General features: G+C 36.1%; 1 protein-coding gene across 2 annotated transcripts in view; it reads right to left on the reverse strand.

The window, feature by feature from the left end:
• The window catches only part of LOC141487240 (uncharacterized), a 111,683-nt gene extending 94,128 nt beyond the window's left edge, over window positions 1-17,555 (reverse strand). For both annotated transcript variants that reach the window (XM_074186086.1, XM_074186085.1), the window contains exon 1: window positions 15,526-17,555. In XM_074186086.1, coding sequence (XP_074042187.1) covers window positions 15,526-17,293 — 1,768 coding nt within the window. In that variant the 5' untranslated portion in view covers window positions 17,294-17,555. The remainder of the gene's footprint in view (window positions 1-15,525) is intronic.
• Between the last annotated feature and the right edge of the window lie 1,164 nt (window positions 17,556-18,719).

Below are 18,719 nucleotides of genomic sequence, written 5' to 3' on the forward strand. Positions count from 1 at the left end.
AACCGGTCGTAACAGATAAATAAACACACTAGAAACTAGACAAAAGTATTTCCTTTATTCTATATTCAACATGAATTTCTACAAAATAAATAAGTCATCAATCGAACGGGATATCTTATTTTCTTTATGGGTTTGATGACTTCCGTATTGGAGATTTTGATCTCATATTCTGGTAGAGAGTTGTCATGACTACTGAATGGTACGTAATAGGTTTTCTCAAAGTTGATAGATAAGAGCCTGTGGTCGAACCACAATCTGATTTGTTGAAGGTCATGTTCTAATTTCTGTTTCAAATCAAACTTAGTTTTCGTCTTCGCAAAACAGCACAGTATCATCGGCGAAACTCAGAATGTTGGAGTTGATGTCTTGTAGGAAAAGGTTGTTCAAGTAAATATTGTATAGGATTGGTCCTAACACCGTCCCCTGGGGTACACCAAATGTAATAATTTTCTCTCCACTTATATGATTGCCCACTTTAACCCTTTGCTCTCTGTGGTGAAGATAACTTTTGAAAAGGTTATTCGCTATACCTCCAATTCCCAGCTTCTAAACAAAGCCGATTAGTTTGTATGGTGAGTGGTCTTTCAGGTCAGATGGTAAGAGTACGGCTCTGCCGGTCCCCAGCGAGGCAGGCACAGAGTATGTGCTCTGCTGTTTCATCATTTTCCAAACAGAGGCGATACACAGTGTCTTCCGACAGTCCGAGTCTTTACATATGATGATTCAGATGGCAGTGACCTCTAAGAGGGCCTGTTAGACATCGTAGTTCAAACCTACTGTAGTCCAAAAACTGTTTGGTATCAAGCTTTGAAGGGTGAAGTAACGCCTTGGAGTGAGCCAATCCTGGAAGATTTTGTCAGAAGTATATGGATCTTCTTGCCATCCAGATGTTCAATCTTTGTTTGGCAAAGCCTAAAGCGACGCCAATGTTAGGTCCTAGTCCGATGAAGCTGCTTGCAATACCCTCCTTTGCAAAAGATGGGACTGGAACTCAATAAAATTTGTTCGAAATTGTCATGATTGTTTAGAATTTGAAAGCCGCAGGACATTCAGAATCTCTTGATAAGAGATCTGTGGGATATCCCAATTTCGTCACAGGTCACATACAGTGATCATGATATTTTTTGGTGAGTTTTTCCGTTTGGGAAGTGCCTGGCTGGCTCAATAGTGTACAGCCACTATCCTGAACATGTCCCGTTGTCAAAGAGGAATCACTGTTCATCTCACGTGATGACCCGATCCAAAAAAGGATCGTTCTGGTTGGACAGACCTCGAAACGTCACAATTTATGTCGATCGTTCAAATCGAGTTTTTTACCTTCACAATATGTTTCAAACCATCAAAAATTGCATGGGGACTAGTACCCAGTTCTTCCTCTTCTTATGAAATTCCTTACTATACGATATTATATCGACCTAAGACAATCTCGAGATACTTTCAGAATAAAATGGGAATAACATGTCAGTGTATCGGGTTTCATGCTGAAGAATAAACGCAATGCCGTAATATTATTCGTGACGTCCTACAATAGTGAACTGTTATGGAATTGGTAAATCTCACGGATCTTACCTGGATGTCAGCGAAACATATCCCACGAAGATGCTGACATCATCCTCAAGATGAAGTGAAGATCTAGAATAGCCTGCGGAGGTGCAAGAGCTCTTTCCCGAGAAACAAAAAGATGACGGACGTTATTTGGAAACTGCAAGATCTAGGAAAATGGGTGCTATCATAGAAGGCTTTCACTTTCTAGTGAAAGCATTTGCTAACGTGAATGAATGAGGCAGTGTGAAATTTCGTTTGTCACCCGGTATAAACAAAAAAGTTTTCTCGGCACGAGCAACGTATAAGCTGTAATTAATATTCATTTAGGAAGGCGAAATACCTCTTACGAGTGTGCTAAACATGGAAGTATTGACCAGAACGGTAATTGATTGAGGATACCATATAATTTATATTCATTCGAAATCTGACATCTAGACGTTTCAACACAAGCGAAACTTTCATAGGTTACTTTTTGAGTTTATCACGATTTTTGTGCTACTACTTTAAAAATGGTAGATCCCAATTAGCACTTCATGCATTTTAATTAGAGTTATTTCCCAACTTTGTGGCTAATTTTACAGTTGGGAACAGTTGGGAAGAGAGGTTATACCTAATTGAGGTCAAGAACTATTTGAATGCTACTCAACATTTGTTTTGGTTAGTGCATTAGTTCAGATCATTAATACAGGGTGGTCAAAAAAAATGAAACGGACCTCTTATCATACTAACTACTTCTACGTTTCAGATAAATTGTCTCAAAATAGTTTAATAAAAATTGTATAATTATAGTCATTCTCATTCATTTCCCCCCTCTAACATACAAAGTACCCACATAGGCACGTCTGACAACTAATATTTCATTGAAACATTGTAAATATACAAGGTGCTTATCAAACATGCGGCAAATATTCAAGGGACTATTTTTGGACTATTCTAAGGGGCCGTTCACTATGGGGGGCGGGGGGGAGTCTTTGCTTTGCTTATTTTGGATGACATGAGGGGTAGGGGAGTCTAGATGATGATTACGTCATCGGTAGTTATTTACTTTTCTACACAAATGGCAACCCTCACATTGTCTTTGCTTGAAAACGAAACGCATTTTCGGAGATTCCCGCAAATAATACATACGTTTAGGCACTCGCTTTAGAACCAAGTAGGGGAATTACCGCGCGCTGTTCACTGTTCTAAATTTCCTCTATCAGTGTATTGTTTCTTTTGGATACTCTAGCAAGTAGACGTATTGTAAGCATAGTAAAGCAAGTCAACATTTGTGCTATCATTGATTCCATTAACCAAAGTTCATTGATTAAATAAGATGTCGATTAAAATAGACATATCCAAGTTATACCAAAAATTGTTTGAAATTTTTAAAAAATCTCATACAAGTATGAAAGTACAAAATGTACAAAAGTTAGTTAACGAAGTGTGGCGAAATTACAAATCACAAGCAAAATCCGACAAGGAACTAGATATTATTGTATCTAAGAGAATCGAAGAAGAATAGCAAGCGGCGACTAAGAATAAATCCAATCTACTAAATTTGTTTTCTAAGGTGAGTGACAAAATCATTTTAGATACCTATGACTACTATAAATATTAGAAATCGCCAAAAAGTTGCTTTTTACTGATTATAAAATATTATGGCCTATCTCAAAGTATAGAGGTAATATTCAATATATAGATTTATTTCTTATGATTGATTCCCTCAATTGTTCACAAAATACAGGATGTTAGTTTTATACGTATATACAGAAAACTAACACCCTGTATTTTGTGACCGGAACGAATTGCTCGTTTAAAAATATTAGATTCAAAGCCATAGGGTTTTGTATTAATCACAATATATATTGCCATACTTTGTATTTATGTAGCCTTGATAAAAGAATCTTTAGCAGAACCCATAGAAAGTTTTTATTTTTAGGCAACCTGTAAACCTGCAGAATAAACACAAATTATACAGCTAGCTTCAAATATTAGAAAACAGGAAGAAGATAAAATAAAACCCGGTAATGAATCACAACAGCAATGCGAAATTAATGAAAATACAGATAAACAGAGAGCAAAACCTTCTCAGGAAGCTATGAAAAATAAGATTGCTCTACTCGAAAAAAATCCGAATGCTTTATTTTCTGCCAGAGATACTATGCTAAGCCGTGCTGAAGTTGATAAACAGATCATTAAGTTGTGCGAGGAAATAAAAACAGCAAAACAGTCTTTAAACAGAAAGGTTCAAAACGCAGTTGCCCAGAAGAAACACAGGGATTGTATAAAAAGAAAGTTAGAAGATATTTGTCATGAAAATCCAGAAATAAAAAAGACTATCTCTGAGGGATTCAGTGTGATATCCAAATCTTTAAAGCAATCAACCTTCACTATTGAAAAAATTGGCGGATATAGCTTTATTTGGGAGTGCAGCAGATGATAGAAGACGAACGGAATCAATTCGTAGCTAAAAACTCTTGATGAACTCACAGAAGAATTTCGTAAAATAGGATTTGATATTAGTCGCAGTGGGACATATCTTTGTTGGATTCCCAGAAAATCTTATTCTGCAGAGGGACGAAGACATGTATCGGCAGTCCCTGTTAAGCTCATTTGGGCTCGAACTAATCACCAGAAGGGCCACTTAGATATCAAGTTCGCTGTAACATCAATCCATTATATAGAGAACATAGCATCCAAACTTGGACCAGATCAAGTATTTTTCATATTCCAAGATGATAAAGCTCGAGTCCCTATTGGCGTAATTGCGGCAAATAAGCAGGCACCTCTTCTAATGCACATGGAATATAGAATCTAATTGCCTGATCACGATTGGGTAATCGATGAGCGTCATAAATTAATACCATAAAAAAGTAAACACGCACACTAATAGGAAAGTTAGACCTGTAAGAGTCGCTGCTCGTCGTACTGATGAACTGATGTGCATTATTCAAAATTTAGAGCACCATGATGTTGAATGAGAACGATGTAGACATTCCAAAATAGGATGAAAGCGAGCAGACTCACAACACTGAGCAGCAATCCAATGTCATCGAAAACTTGGAATCATGGATTCGGGTTTCATGACTGAAAACTGTTAATTTGAATTTAATATGTGTACCATAAATTTAAAATAAGTTTATTATGTTAGAACGATATAATTCAATCTCTATCCTAAATCTATTTTCTTATTTTTCAAATCATAATTATAACGTTATAATTATGATGTTAAAAAAAACATTACATTGATTGACAAATGTTTACGTAAGCATGGGGGGGAGGGGTAAGAGCTTCGCTTACTTTTGCTGACAAGGGGGATGGGGTGTTAAATAATTGTAATAAATCTGCTTACGTAATACTTGAACGGCCCCCAAGGATATTTTGTCCTTTGGTGATTTTTTGTAGAACGCTTTGTTTCGAAGATATGGAACAAAAAAAATTTCAACAATAACAATCAATTTATTACCAAAAATTACATGTAATGTTTTTTAAAACGACTATTGAAAACGACTATCCCCCACTCTGATGCAAGAATCCAACCTTCTCCTCATCGACTCCTGAACTCTTTCAAAAACACCAGGATCGTTTCTGATTGCGCTACATCCAGTAATTATCCGATTTCTCAAATCTTCCACAACTTTCACTGAAGTAGTATGAACTGATGACTTTAGGTGGTCCCATAGGAAATAATCCAAAGAATTTAAGTCCGGTGATCGAGCAGTCCATAAGTGAGGTCCACCTCGACCAATCCAGCGATCTCCGTATGTTACCGTTGAAAACTTTGGAGCCAATGTGCTAAACAGCATTGGTGTACCATCGTACATCCAAAAAGTCGCGGTATACCTCGCCGGTAAGTCTTCCTGGCAGAAATACTGGTTCAACTAAGAATTCACCTATAATTCCCACCCAAACGTTCAACGAGAACCGATGTTGAAAGCGATCTTCAAGCACCTCATGTGGATTTTCTTCAGCCCAAACGTGGTTGTTGTGGAAATTCCTTGTGGCATTCCTTGAGAAACTGGTTTCTTCGGTAAAAAGAATAAGCGTCAGTAGTTGAGGGATTTTAACCAATGTGTGCAAAATCCATTGATAGAATGCGATACGTGGAATCTAGAAACCTCTCAAGCAAAAGATTTTGAACACTTTTCATTACAATATAATAATTATATAGGTGATTATAGGACAAGAGGTTGAACAATTTTATATAAAAAAACTAAAATGAAAATAAAATTTTCCACTTCACAGCTCCCTGGAGTACTCGAACCACAATTTTGCTGCTGCTAAAATCTCTTTACTCTAACCTGTGATGTAGAATCTTATCTGTCGGTCATCTCCAGAGGGAGATTGAAACTCAGTAAATAGAATGTAGATCATCAAAAAAATTTATGATTTGCCTCTTTCAAACCGATAATTTTTTTTCAATCGCCATAAATGCAACACTCTCCTCGACGCGTGTTTCACCAACCAAGTTGGTGTCATCAGGAGTCCTCTTCAAAAATATCAATAATGGATAGGATACACTATAAAAACTATAAAAACACACTTTTGTCTATTTTCCATGATAGTTTTATATTTGTTGACTAGTTTCGGTCATTATACCATTTTCAAAACTAACTAGATTATATTCAAATCTGACTAATTTAAACCTACATTGCCTATACCTACCATAAATAATTTGGTACATACATTGTCTATACCTGGTATAACCTCAATTAATAGCAGTATATCGATGAACATAACATTTTTTTGATAAAATGTAGGTTTTGGTAACTGGGTTATAGGTTCAGGAGAGGACTAACTATTGATTAGATCAAGTTGTTCGTTGAGTATAATAGAATTGGAATTTTTCTTTGACTTGTTTATTTCCATAGATTCCAACAAATTCATCATTTTTTTTTTTTTTTCGCATGTGTGGGAGATTTTTAAATTTCATCTTTATCTATTTTATGTTTCGAATTTTGAAGATGTTCGTATATTAATGATTTTTCATCCTAAACGACATGTTCATGGTACTGCTAGAAATGTTGTTATAAGGTACCATAAACATGGTAACATAAAATAGATAATTTAAAAATCCTCCACACATGCGAAAAAGGAAAAATGATAAATCTGTTGGAAACTATGGAAATAAACAAGTCAAAGAAAAATCCCAATTCTATTATCCTCATCCTCAATGAACAACTTGATCTAAACACTAGTCCTCTTCTGAATCTATAACCCAGTTTCCAAAACCTACATTTTATCAAAAAAAGTTTTGTTATGTTCATAGATATACTGCTATTAACCTATAACTGGTCCGGAGCTATTATCTTACGTTAATGGTATGGCGTAGTCTCAGAGACTAGTTATTTTGACAGGCCAAGCAAAGAATAAAAATTCAAATAGATTAAATATGTTATTTACTATCGCTATAATAAACACTAAAAAGAAGGATGTATGAAAATAAACACTATTTGTGTTTTCAAAGTAGGCAATAATAAAAAAACTAGGATAAAGTTAAAATATAACTAAAAAACTTAGCTCCAGCATGTGCCAAAGTTGATTATTCTGAAATGCAGTTATTACAAACTGGCTTCATGCACAGGCTTATGACATTTTAGACATTCCTAAATATTTTCTCATACTACGCATTCTAGAAGGATATAAGTGACAAAATTTACGTTTTACCAAGACCAGAACAGCATTGTTGTCTTTCTGTTCTTCATCTGGTACTCCAAGTATTCTTCTAATAGTAGTGCGAATTTCACGTGGAATACCAGAAATTGTCATACGTCTCATCCTGTGATCTTGCACTAATTGCATGGCTAACTGTAAACCAAAAACACTTTTTACTTTCATTATTTGATTATTTTTATCACTGTCATTTGCTTCATTGAATCATTTGAAAAGAGTTTCTTCATAATTAGAATCTACCAGCCGTATTCGTTTACTTGGCCCCGCCATATTACTCTAACCCATAGTTTATAAAAACGTAAGGTAACGAGGTAAGGTCAGGTAAGAAAGTTGAAGCATTGAGAAAACACACTTGCGTTCTAGACAAGGTAAGACAAAGTAAGTAACAAAGTAGGTAAGACAAAGTAACGCAAAGTTAACAAATCGGCTATTTTCAACTTTCTGCATTGCGTTCTTACCTATTTTTAAATGATATAAACTAGGATTACTTACAAAACTATTCAAATTCAAAATAAACAGGATCATCTTCGGAATCCGAGTCGTCTTGCAGGTTAATAATTAGCGGTTGTGTCTCTACAGTCGCATCAATTATATTGTCAAGATCCCACATTTTTTGTTCTTTTTCTATTGCATGTCTTACTGCATCTCGCCAATTTTGTTCTGTAATATGTTGTAAAGACTCATATAACAATTCACGTATAGCTTGTATTTTATATGACGTATTTTTTCTAGCCACATAGCTTTTCATTTGCGCCCAAATGAGTTCAATTGGATTTAATTCGCAGTGGTAGGGTGGAAGTCTAAGGACTGTGATGTTTCGTCTTTCCGCCATTTTGTCAACTACGTATTTCTTGAACTTAGATTTGTGTTGCTGGGCAATTTTTAAAAGTTCTGTTTTAACCATTCCATCTTCGTAAGGCAGGGACTTATTCCGCAGCCAGTCAATCATATCCTGTTTCTTCCACGCAGTCGTTGGAAGTCTTTCAACTAGTCGTGAATGATAAGGTGCATTATCTAATACTATAATTGAGTTTGGTGGTATATGTTCAATCATCTGCTCAAAATACTCTTCGAAAACATCAGCTGTTATCTCCTCTTGATAGTCTTTTGTGCTTTTGGATTCAAATTCCAACAAACCATGCTTAGCAAATCCTTTTTCACTGCCAATGTGAGAAACTATTAATCTACTGCCTTTACCAGAGGGTGGGGAAATACCAGTAGACCAACCTTCCATAAAGGCTTGCCTGGAGCTTGATATATTTTTATCTGTCCAAATTTTTGTGAGAGTATGACCTGCGTTTACCCACGTTTCGTCCTGATAGTAAATTGGCCTTCCTTCAGCCCGAAATTTTCTTATAGATCTTAGATACTTTCTTCTCCAACATATTATCTCTTCCCGGTCAATCAAAAGTGATTTTCGGTATGATTTCTCCCACCGGAAATTTAATTCTTTTAAAACTTGCCACAGTTTGGTTCGTCCGACATGAGGCAAATCCGGGTCGTCTCTAACTTCTTGTAAAATTTTGTTTAAGTTGGGTATTTCTTTTTTGTAAAAAAATTCGTGAATTTTCCTTCGAATACCATTTTTGGCAAATTCATCAATTTCAATAGGTTTTCTCCCCCTCTTTAAGTATTCGTTTGTATTTGGGTTAGCTATAACTTTTTTTTTTCTTTCTGATAGGAACCTATATATTGTTGACTCCCCTACGCCCGTCATGTTGGCACAACTCTTGATTATGTTCTGAACTGTGTTTGTGGGATTCTGAGAAACCAGAGCATCGTGAACGTTCAAAACAATAGTCTTCTCTCTTGGTGAATAGACAGACTTACTGACTGTACGCAACAGTACCGGTGTAAAACTTGATGATGTTGATGATGATGACGAAGCCATCGCAAGCAATCAAACAAAACAAGCAGGAACGAAAGGTACGTATATGTTTGTAGGAATATGAAAAAAAGTTACTCACGCACTGCACAAAATTCGCAAAATAAATAATAGAGACGTTAATTACTGCCGTAGACGCCGAAACACCAACGAGCCGTAAAATAAATGCGATTAAAAAATGTACTAAACCAAAAATTATTTTTGTTCGTAACAACTTCACCCTTTCAAGGCAAGTTTCGAATATAAACTGAAGCTTTATATTTGATGAATAAACACCTCAGGAACCTCCGCCTATGATTTTACGAGTTTTACGACCGTTTTATGACTTGGGCCCTCATTTTGCGCTATCGACAAATTATGAACGGACTATATTTAGTTTTGAAAATGGTGTAATGACCAAAACTAGTCAACAAATATAAAACTATCGTGGAAAATAGATAAAAGTGTGTTTTTATAGTTATTTTAGTGTATCCTCTGTGAACATGAATTTCTACTAAATTAACCAGTCGTCAATCAAAGAAACAACCAGTCTTGTTAGCAAAACGTTGAAAGTGTCTCTAGTAGAAGCGTCTCAATAATCCCAAAGAAAAACAGCAAAAACTAATTGCCTACACTGAAGCCGGCCCTGCCTGGCAGGTAAACCGCTTTGGAACTTTCAATTTCAAATTAATCTCAAGTTTCTCAAGGTTGTGTGCTTCACTTGATTTTACACGGCTCACGTTACAAAACAGTGGCTGCGCATCGTTTTCCATTTTCTTTTTTTAAACGATGTTTTGGTATTCGCGTCACTTCTTCAAAGTTAATTACGAGAACCTAAATTTGTTTCGAAAGCCCGCGTGTGCATTGTTTGGAACTGAACAATGATGAGAAATTAGATGATACCAGTTTGTGCAACGTTTAACTGGGTAAAACGTGGTTCCGTTAATGGAGCATTGATTGATTTCCTGGTTACTGCATTGCGACAAAACTTCTGCGAAGTATACATAAGCCCAAAATCACTCGAGATACAGCGAACAGCCATTAAGAGAAAATCATTTTCATCGGTTCAATTAATCCTAGTTGATATTTCTTCGTGGATCTCTAACAACTATTTATTTATGAAATTAATATTATAAGGAGCTCATGATACATGTCTAGCACACTCATCAGCTTTTTCGTAGCCTGTGATTTCTGAGTGTTCAGGTATCCACTATAGAATCCAGTGACGTCATAATATGGACTAGCCATTGAAGGGAGAACATTGACTACAATGAATAAAAAAAGAAGAAGAGTTTCACGTTTTGGCATTTATGTCACTCATTCACTCAACGTCGGATACGTCACTTCTTTTTACGTGTTGCATAGTTTCATTGTGAAAATTTTGGGATTGGCACATGGTGTTGACCCAGTGGCTAGGTTAGGTTCACAAAAGCTTGGCTAAACGGCTCTAAGCCGCAAAAAGTGGAAGGCTTAACTTTGAGCAGGCTTAAGGCTGATTTTTATCCCAATACATATGAAATTTACGAAATGAGCGAGTTTATGGTCTAAGCCGGGCTTAATACAATACGTAGAATACGGACATATGATAGTTAGATTAACTCAGATAGAGATTTCCTCGTGCTGTTTGTTTTTTTTACCAAAGTCAAATGCATCATCTGGGGAACGACGCTCTAGATTAGGTGCATTGTTTTTTATTTCAATGCTATCTCATCAATTCTTTCATTATGTTTATTTTTATATAGGGGAAAATGATATGTTCATCTTTTGTAATTAAAATTTCAGGTAATTGCTATATTTGAGTTGATGTGTAGTTTAAACATTCGAATTTGAAGAGTTGAAAAATCAATGACAACTCACAGAGATACTAATAACCACACTAACTGACCGTCAAGAAATGAAGGTATTGACATAAAAAATAAACAGATGTCGCAAACAACGTTGAAGAGTATGCTTTGTTTTCGACTTTTAAACAGTAGGTTGTTGAACAAACTATGAAAGAGTTTTATGAATAGAAAAAAAAAATATATGAAAATGTTTAGTTCAGTCTGTTATCACTATACATCGTTCATCATTCAGGAATGTTATTTCAATAATACATTCATAAATTCAGAACGAAAGTATGTTCATCATGAATAAACTAATTGCCTTCACAACATATATTTATCTTGATCGAATATTTCAAAAAGAAATAATTCGTACCATCATTATGGTGGTTGATTGCCTATCTTTAAATTTTCTCTCGATTTAATAAAAGATATTTCAATTACACTTTTAATATTTTCCCGATATTACCAGCGACGTGGCCCGGCTTCGCATGGTAGCAGAACTTATATGTTGTCTGTTAGTATGTTTATCTGTATATGGTCATCTGTTGATGATTATTAGATATCTTCATTGACGAAATAAAACCCACAATGATATCAGAATTTTTATCTATCTGCTTGTCTGTTCGACTGTTCATCTATTCGTCTATTAGTTGGTAGTCTAGTTGTCTGTGTCTGCCATTGCCTATTCGCTTTGTCTGTTCATCTACTAGTCTGTAAGTTATTCGTTTACTCGTCTGTGTCTGTGCCTGATTATATGTTTGTCTATCTATCAGTTTGTCCCTTTAACAATTTATCTGTTTGTCTATTTGCCTGTTCGTATGACCACCTGTTCTTCTGTTCATTTGTCTGTTAGTATATTCGCCTGTGTCAGTGTGCTTCTTCGTCTGTTTTTTTGTGTGTTCGTCTGCTCCTCTGTGTACCTATTTGTTCTTTAACCTGTTTATTTGATTTCTCAACTGTCTGTTTATGCGTTTGTTCGTTTGTCGGCAAGCCGACTAACGAACGAACGCGTCTGTTCAAATTTTGTCAGTTATTCTTTTGTTCTGTTCATCTCTACCTATTCATCTGTTTCGTTTATGTGTTCATGTGTCTGTCTGTTTATTCATTTGTCATTTCATCTGTTTGTTTGTTCCTCTGATTGTCTGGTTGCCCGTTTGTGAGTTTTTCCATTTGTCTCTGTATGTCCCTGTGTCTATTTGTACGTCTGTTTTTTGTCCATTCGTTTGTTTTAATTTTTGTCTGTTTATTAGTTCGCTGGTCCATCTGTCCATTGGTTCCTTTGTTCGTTTGTCCTCTTGTTTGTTGTGTGTTCGTTTGTTTATATTTCTGTCTCCTATCTGTGTCATAGAAATATGGTAGGAAATATGATATGTCTATAAGGCTCCGGATAGAAAGGATAAGTGCTTTTCTGCCTCCTAAAGAGGACGTTATAACTTTTCAGTAAATATAATATTATTGATCTGTCTCTCACTTGAAAATAAACTACATACGAAAAATATTTATACCTTCGGTTGTAAGTAAAGAAAAATACTATACACGTTTCCGTTCACGTTAAATATTCCAGCATCTGGTATTCGAGAAATTGTCTCCATCCAAACCAATAACACAAAAATGTGTCATTGGTTTGATTTTCCCCAATTAAATCAATAACCGCAAAATAATGTCCCACGATATCAGTGTTATTAAACGTTGAACTACTTTTCGAATTACCATAGCTGTAGCTAATGGTTTTGAACGAACGATCGGCATATATGCATGATTAGTTTGAAATTAAACTCATTTTATATCGTTTCCTCCATTTAGATCGATATTATATTAGAATTTGTTCAGTGAATCGTTATAATGACCAGCCGTTTACTCCATATTCACGTGGCGTTGACAAAATCACTGACCTCCCATCACGATGACATATTATGTGATTACTGGTGAGTAAAATTCACGTGGAGCAAGAACTTTGAATGGCAAAAATTACAGAGAAGGTTGGGTGGAAGCAAAGTAGCAACATGATGGAGCTAATTATCTGAGTTAGCCCTCTTACCCCCAAAGATATAAAGGAAATAAATCGGTTTGTTTGTCTGGTCCAACTGCAATCTTCAATAAGCAGTAGGAATATACTCAAGAGAGTGATTTACTGGATGATGTATTCCGTGTACCGTCTGAAATTTTCATTTTTTGCTACCAAAGGTACATTGATAACAATTTGTCAAACCTTCCAGCCATGTTTAATTATCATCTAGATTAGATATTTCAAAAATTTTGAGTATTTGATGCATTCTTCAGTACGATAATAATAATTTGTTTATTCTCAACACATTAACGCTCACAAATAGAACAAATACAAAAAGAGAGAGGATACAAAAATCCGGAATACATGAAAGGAAAGCGAACTCAGTGTCGTGTTTTAATGCTTCTCAAAATAAAATGTTTGCTATTCTTTTAAAGAAAAAACACAAACACTACAGGAAAATATTTAAGGCGCTCTAAGAGCTGTGCCTGTGCGAAAGTAGTTATCATGATGCATATAGCATAGCTTGAACACTTTTTTAATAGCGATTTTTTCAATGAATTCGTTTTAGGTTTTCTACTGAATGTGCGTGGATTGTGATCTGAGTAAATCAAACTAGATTTGTCTTAACAAGTCACTACAGTCATTTCATTATTCAAGAGTTTGTATAAGCATATGAATGCACTTATACAATAAAATATTTTCATCTATGAAAGCCATCATAGTTGAAGACAAGAATTTTAGGCACAACAATGTGAGCGCATTACCATTTTAAAAAATTTCCCAACCAATATGACTTGGGTATATGACTGTCAAATGTAGTCAGTTGTAGAAGTTTGTAAATAAGAACAATCTTCTATGTAACTTCATAAACTACACCTCATGATTTGATATCTAGGTGGATGTGGGTTCATATCGTGAGGTGTAGTTTATGAAATTACTATGAATCTTCATCGAGTAACGGCCGAATCAATCAGAAAATCTTCTGTGATAGATAGTTGATAGAATTATTGCATGGTTAATATTCGTTTCGTTATCAATAAAATATGAAATTATAATGCTTTCAACCTTTTTTCAAATTCGTATTCGGACTTTCGTTGCCTCAAAAAGGTTTTAGCAGTATTAAGATCTGAGAAAAAACTTGTGAATGAAGAATCGAAAATGTTAATAATAATAAATATTTGGAAAGTTATTTGTCAAGACTTCGATTTTGACTAAAAAGAATGTTAGTGACAATAACTTTAATGTCAATAATATGAATAAAAATGAAATAAATGGTAAAAAAGAAGAGAAAACATTCCAAACCAAGTTCTTCGGAGTCATGATGCTTTCAAACCATCAAAGTCTAATATTTATAGTTGAACCCCGGGTTGATATTTCAAATCTTGTGCTGTAATGTATCATATCATCAATTATTTAAATGGAAAATGTGCATCTTAGTTTTTTTTAAACTTGTTTTATGTAATTCATTATGGTGAATCAGAAACATGTTGATCGGTCATGAAATCTTCGCATAACAGTGGAATGTTTTTTTTCATACAGTTCCACGATGAATGAATAGTTTGATGACCTGCAAAGTCTCCAGACCTCACCCCACTTCAGCCTTTACTACGAAAGATTGCTTTTATTTTCTGTATCGCCAAATGGTATTTCGATAAAGGTATACCGTGAGATTCAGAGCTTGAAAACATGTAGGTCGACTATTTCGGGGCCGATCCTTATCCAAGACGAGGATTCGAGAACCCTGGTGGAGACTGACCCTTGCAAACACTGTGTGGGATGGCGGAAAAACTGGGCGTCAGCTCCCATGCGGTGTTTGATGGTTTATAACGTATTGGAAACGTCAAAAAGCTCGAAAAGTGGGTGTCCCACGATTTGAACGATTAAACTGTCATAGCAGAGTCATATCGTGAAAAAACCGACGAAATGTACCGAAAATTGCGTCAGTAGGAGCCCGCACAGGTCAACATAAGAGATCCGATCCTGCTTCACCCACCATACTTTCCAGACCTATCGTCAATCAACTACCGTCTTTCCAAGCAAAAACGGCCTTCGTCGACTTCATCGAATCCCGAGCATACACTGCTGACGGAATCAATCGACTTGTGTTAAGTTGGCAAAAGTGCGCCATTTCAAATGGTGCTCATTCCGATTAAATTGAAGAAGTATTTACAAAGATATTACAGTCTGAAGTAGATTCATTAAATCGGACAAAACTTCTGAAACAACCTATTGATATATTTTCCAACACCATTTAAGTGATACTTGAAAAATTGTTTGGTATGCACGAAATAATTTTAATATAATCTTATGAAAAAACAAATTCGTCAACTGAGGTTCCATTAGAAATGGAAACGGTTGAATAGATGAGTTTTTTAAATCACTTTTGGCATAACTTCCGAGCCCAAATTATTCTATATTTTTCGAAAGTACTTTTCCGACGGAATCTGCATATGAAAAGCAATATTTAAGATTTCATTCAAAAAAACCCATATATTATTTCATCAACTTCACTCTTTCAGTTCAAACTTCTGATGTAAGACACTGTATACTTCGGAGTAAGTTGCATACACCCATGTCAACAGAAATTTCATAACAACAAAAAAATACCTCAAAAATTAATCTCTCACCTCTATCTCTGACATCCTGTTCCTGCAAATCTTGCAAAGTATTATCTCCTGCTAGAAATTCGGGCTCGGGCTCTTGGCTAGGATTTTGCACTGGGTCTCTAAATGTTACTTGATCGGATGGAAAAATCACTCTAGGTCTTCTGGATGACCACGCCGTTTGATATCGCGCTGAGGGATCAAAATATGGCTGAAACCCTTCCGCGTAGGAATCCCTGAAGCCCCTGAACCTTCTGGGGGTCCTGTATGCATCTAACTGAGACAAAATGAGTCTGGGAGATCGTGGAAATATCAGTTCACCACCTGGTGGGTTTGCTTCGTAGGCCTTGAGTTCTTTTCCTTGTACATAATCGGACGGATCTCCTGTAGGTTCGAAGTATCTTTCACCTGGGAACACAAGGGGAATTCTCTGCGGTTCAGACCTTTCTAGAGCCAGGGAGGTTAGTTTGGATCTGTCATCGAACTCGTAGGACTTGCGCATTCGGTAGTTGGGAGATCTAAGCGGAAAGGGTTTCAGTTTTTCCGGAAAAAGTGCTCTGTTGATTTGTAATCGATCTATATTCCTGTTGAAATTTACTGGCAGTATCTCTCCAATATGCTCCTGATCCCTGTTTTCCAATGAAGTGATGTCATCACGCCTAATTTTCTCGTTCTTCTCCAACGTTATTTCATTGGCGAGGCTCATGCTTTTCATCTTCTCTTCAGTAGCCTGTTCCCCCTCAATATTATGTGTCCACTTCTCCATAGCATTTCTTCGGGTAATAAATTGTTGTTTGAGTGCTTCCAGCTCATCGATGAGCTTCGTTCCTATCTTCTCCTTGTCATCAAGTTGCTGATTTCCGTTCACGTTTCTGAAATCCTTCATTTCTAGCTTCTCTATCTCATCCATCAGCACATCTATTTCTTTCTTCGACATAACTTTGAAATTACCGACATAATCCTCTTTGGATATTCTACTAGGGTGGCCATTTTCCGGTTCCTGATGGATCTCTTTCTCGTAGAGTTTCAGCAGGGGCTTAATGATATCCTTCTCCAAGAGTTCCTGGTACGGAGTTTTCTCTTCCTGAACGGTTTCTTTGATGTCATTCGGTTTGGCAATATCTGGTAAATTTTTGGATGAATCACTGTTAATTTGTTTCAAGTAGTTGTGTAAGCTGTTTAAACTTTCATCTGTTGGATAACGATCACCTTCGGTGATGGAATGGTTCGCGGAATTTCCACTTTCGAAGAGTTGATGCCCAGTTGGAGCTTGATGTATGGGCGGGTATAGAGGAAGAGAGTTGCTATCAAGGTCCATAACGTTTCCTATGTCACTCTGGAGCGCGACTTGGTCCAAATCATTGTCTTCCACAATCGGTTGACTTGGCTTGAAGCGGATCAGGGGTCCATCTGCAATTCCGGGAGTTGGTGGGACCAAAAAATCTGGAACAAAGCGCTGGTCCGAGAATTCGAGATCTCTAAAATGAGGTTGAAAGCGAATCGGCCTAGGAGAGAGGATTTCGCTAAAATCTGGAGGTGGTGGTTGTAGATACGCGCTGAGAAATTGTCTATCTGCTATGGTACTTTTAGAATCTTCCAAATCACTTTTTTTATTTCTTTCCCTCGAAACTGATATTTCTTTCGAAGGCGATGCGGTGGAAAACTTTCTGCCTGCTTTGAAAGGGTAAAACTGAAGAAAATTACCTGTGGACGCCTCATATGGTGGATCAGTAGCTTGAATCAAGAAGATTCCCAAAACGAGAGATAGAATAGCTGTATGTATTCTGTTCATTCTGACAATGTTCCATTTATCGAAGCTCAAAGTTTAGTGAGAAATGTTCTACGGCTCCAATTATCCTGAATATTTTTTGGCGTATTCGAATAAAAAAATCACAGTCTCGTTTTGGAGGGAAGATCCTTATCACAGTTACTCACTCATCTGTTTCTTTCTCTACCATATCAACTTCAGTTTCAAAGCCATCACAGAGTCCAGTCCCGCGTATATTGGCGAACAAAAACAAAACACGATTCACTTAACACATCACCAATGAAGATCGGGGGACGACTGAAGCATCAAGACGGCCATGCTTAGAGAGTTTAACTTTCACACACTTACCACTTTCACTTGGAGTGTGTTCAGACGTTGCAAGCGAGCAAAAGATGGAAGAACGTCGGATGCATAATAAATGGTAATTTGTTTTTATTGGAGAAAAAATACTGTTTTACAAGACTGCTGTTTTATATTTTAACAAACCGTGAAATAATTATTGTTTGCTTCGGTTTATTTATATAATGAAAAACTCCAGATGATGGTTATTTTTTTTTGTAATCATTGGAAATGCTTGTTATTATAGTTTGAACTGACAGGGAAAATAAGGTTAGTGGAGGAGTAATTTGTATTGTAAGAAGGAAATCATTTCTACGTTTTTTTATGTAATGCAATTCTGCAAAATTAAATGATGGTATTTTGAGTAGTTATGCTCCTGTTGTTGTATAAGAAAAACCCTTGTTGAATCACTTCAGTGTAATTAAATTTACTCCAAACATATTTTGAGACTGAACTTCCGAAGAAAAAAAAGATGAATCAAATATTAAGGTAAAATTATGCTAAGTTTGCGTAGTTGATTAAAATTATTTGGACAAGTGTCAAATATTCTCAGTTCCATTATACAATGATTATTATACAAGCAGCTTCTTCAGTTTTGTTATCAATTTTGTCGTCAGATTTTTAGTGTTCAGATATGACAAGTTTGACTGTTGATGCTAACTTGGTTAGCAAATGCCCATCATGAGGCAGCATTTTCCTTCTACTATTTTGATGTTTTCAATAGATCATTTTCACATCACGTTAAGAACTCAATTGCGGGAAGTGTGGAAATGATTGAACTTCATTTTGCATCGAAGAACAATGGATAATACGCTCAGCTCAAGAAATTTGCCGTTGTGACCAGCGAGAGTCTTACAAGTGTCCAGCGAATATTAAAGAAGTAGAAGTTCTACTTGTATAAGATTTGATCAGTGAAAGAACTAACTGACGACGACTTCAATCGTCGTATGTATTTTGCGAATTTATGACTGGATGGGCGTAATTTCCTATTCGATGTGTGTTTTTTGTACGAGAATGGTGTGGTTGATTGCCAGTATTGTTGTTATTGGTCTGATAGCAATCCCAGGGTTATACTCGCGCTACATACACAACATACTCAAAAACTGAACGT

This window comes from Leptinotarsa decemlineata, unplaced genomic scaffold (genome assembly GCF_025532065.1).
Source record: "Leptinotarsa decemlineata unplaced genomic scaffold, Ldec_3_MD MMD2_tig00078422_RagTag_RagTag, whole genome shotgun sequence".
Classification (NCBI taxonomy): Eukaryota; Metazoa; Arthropoda; class Insecta; order Coleoptera; family Chrysomelidae; genus Leptinotarsa; species Leptinotarsa decemlineata.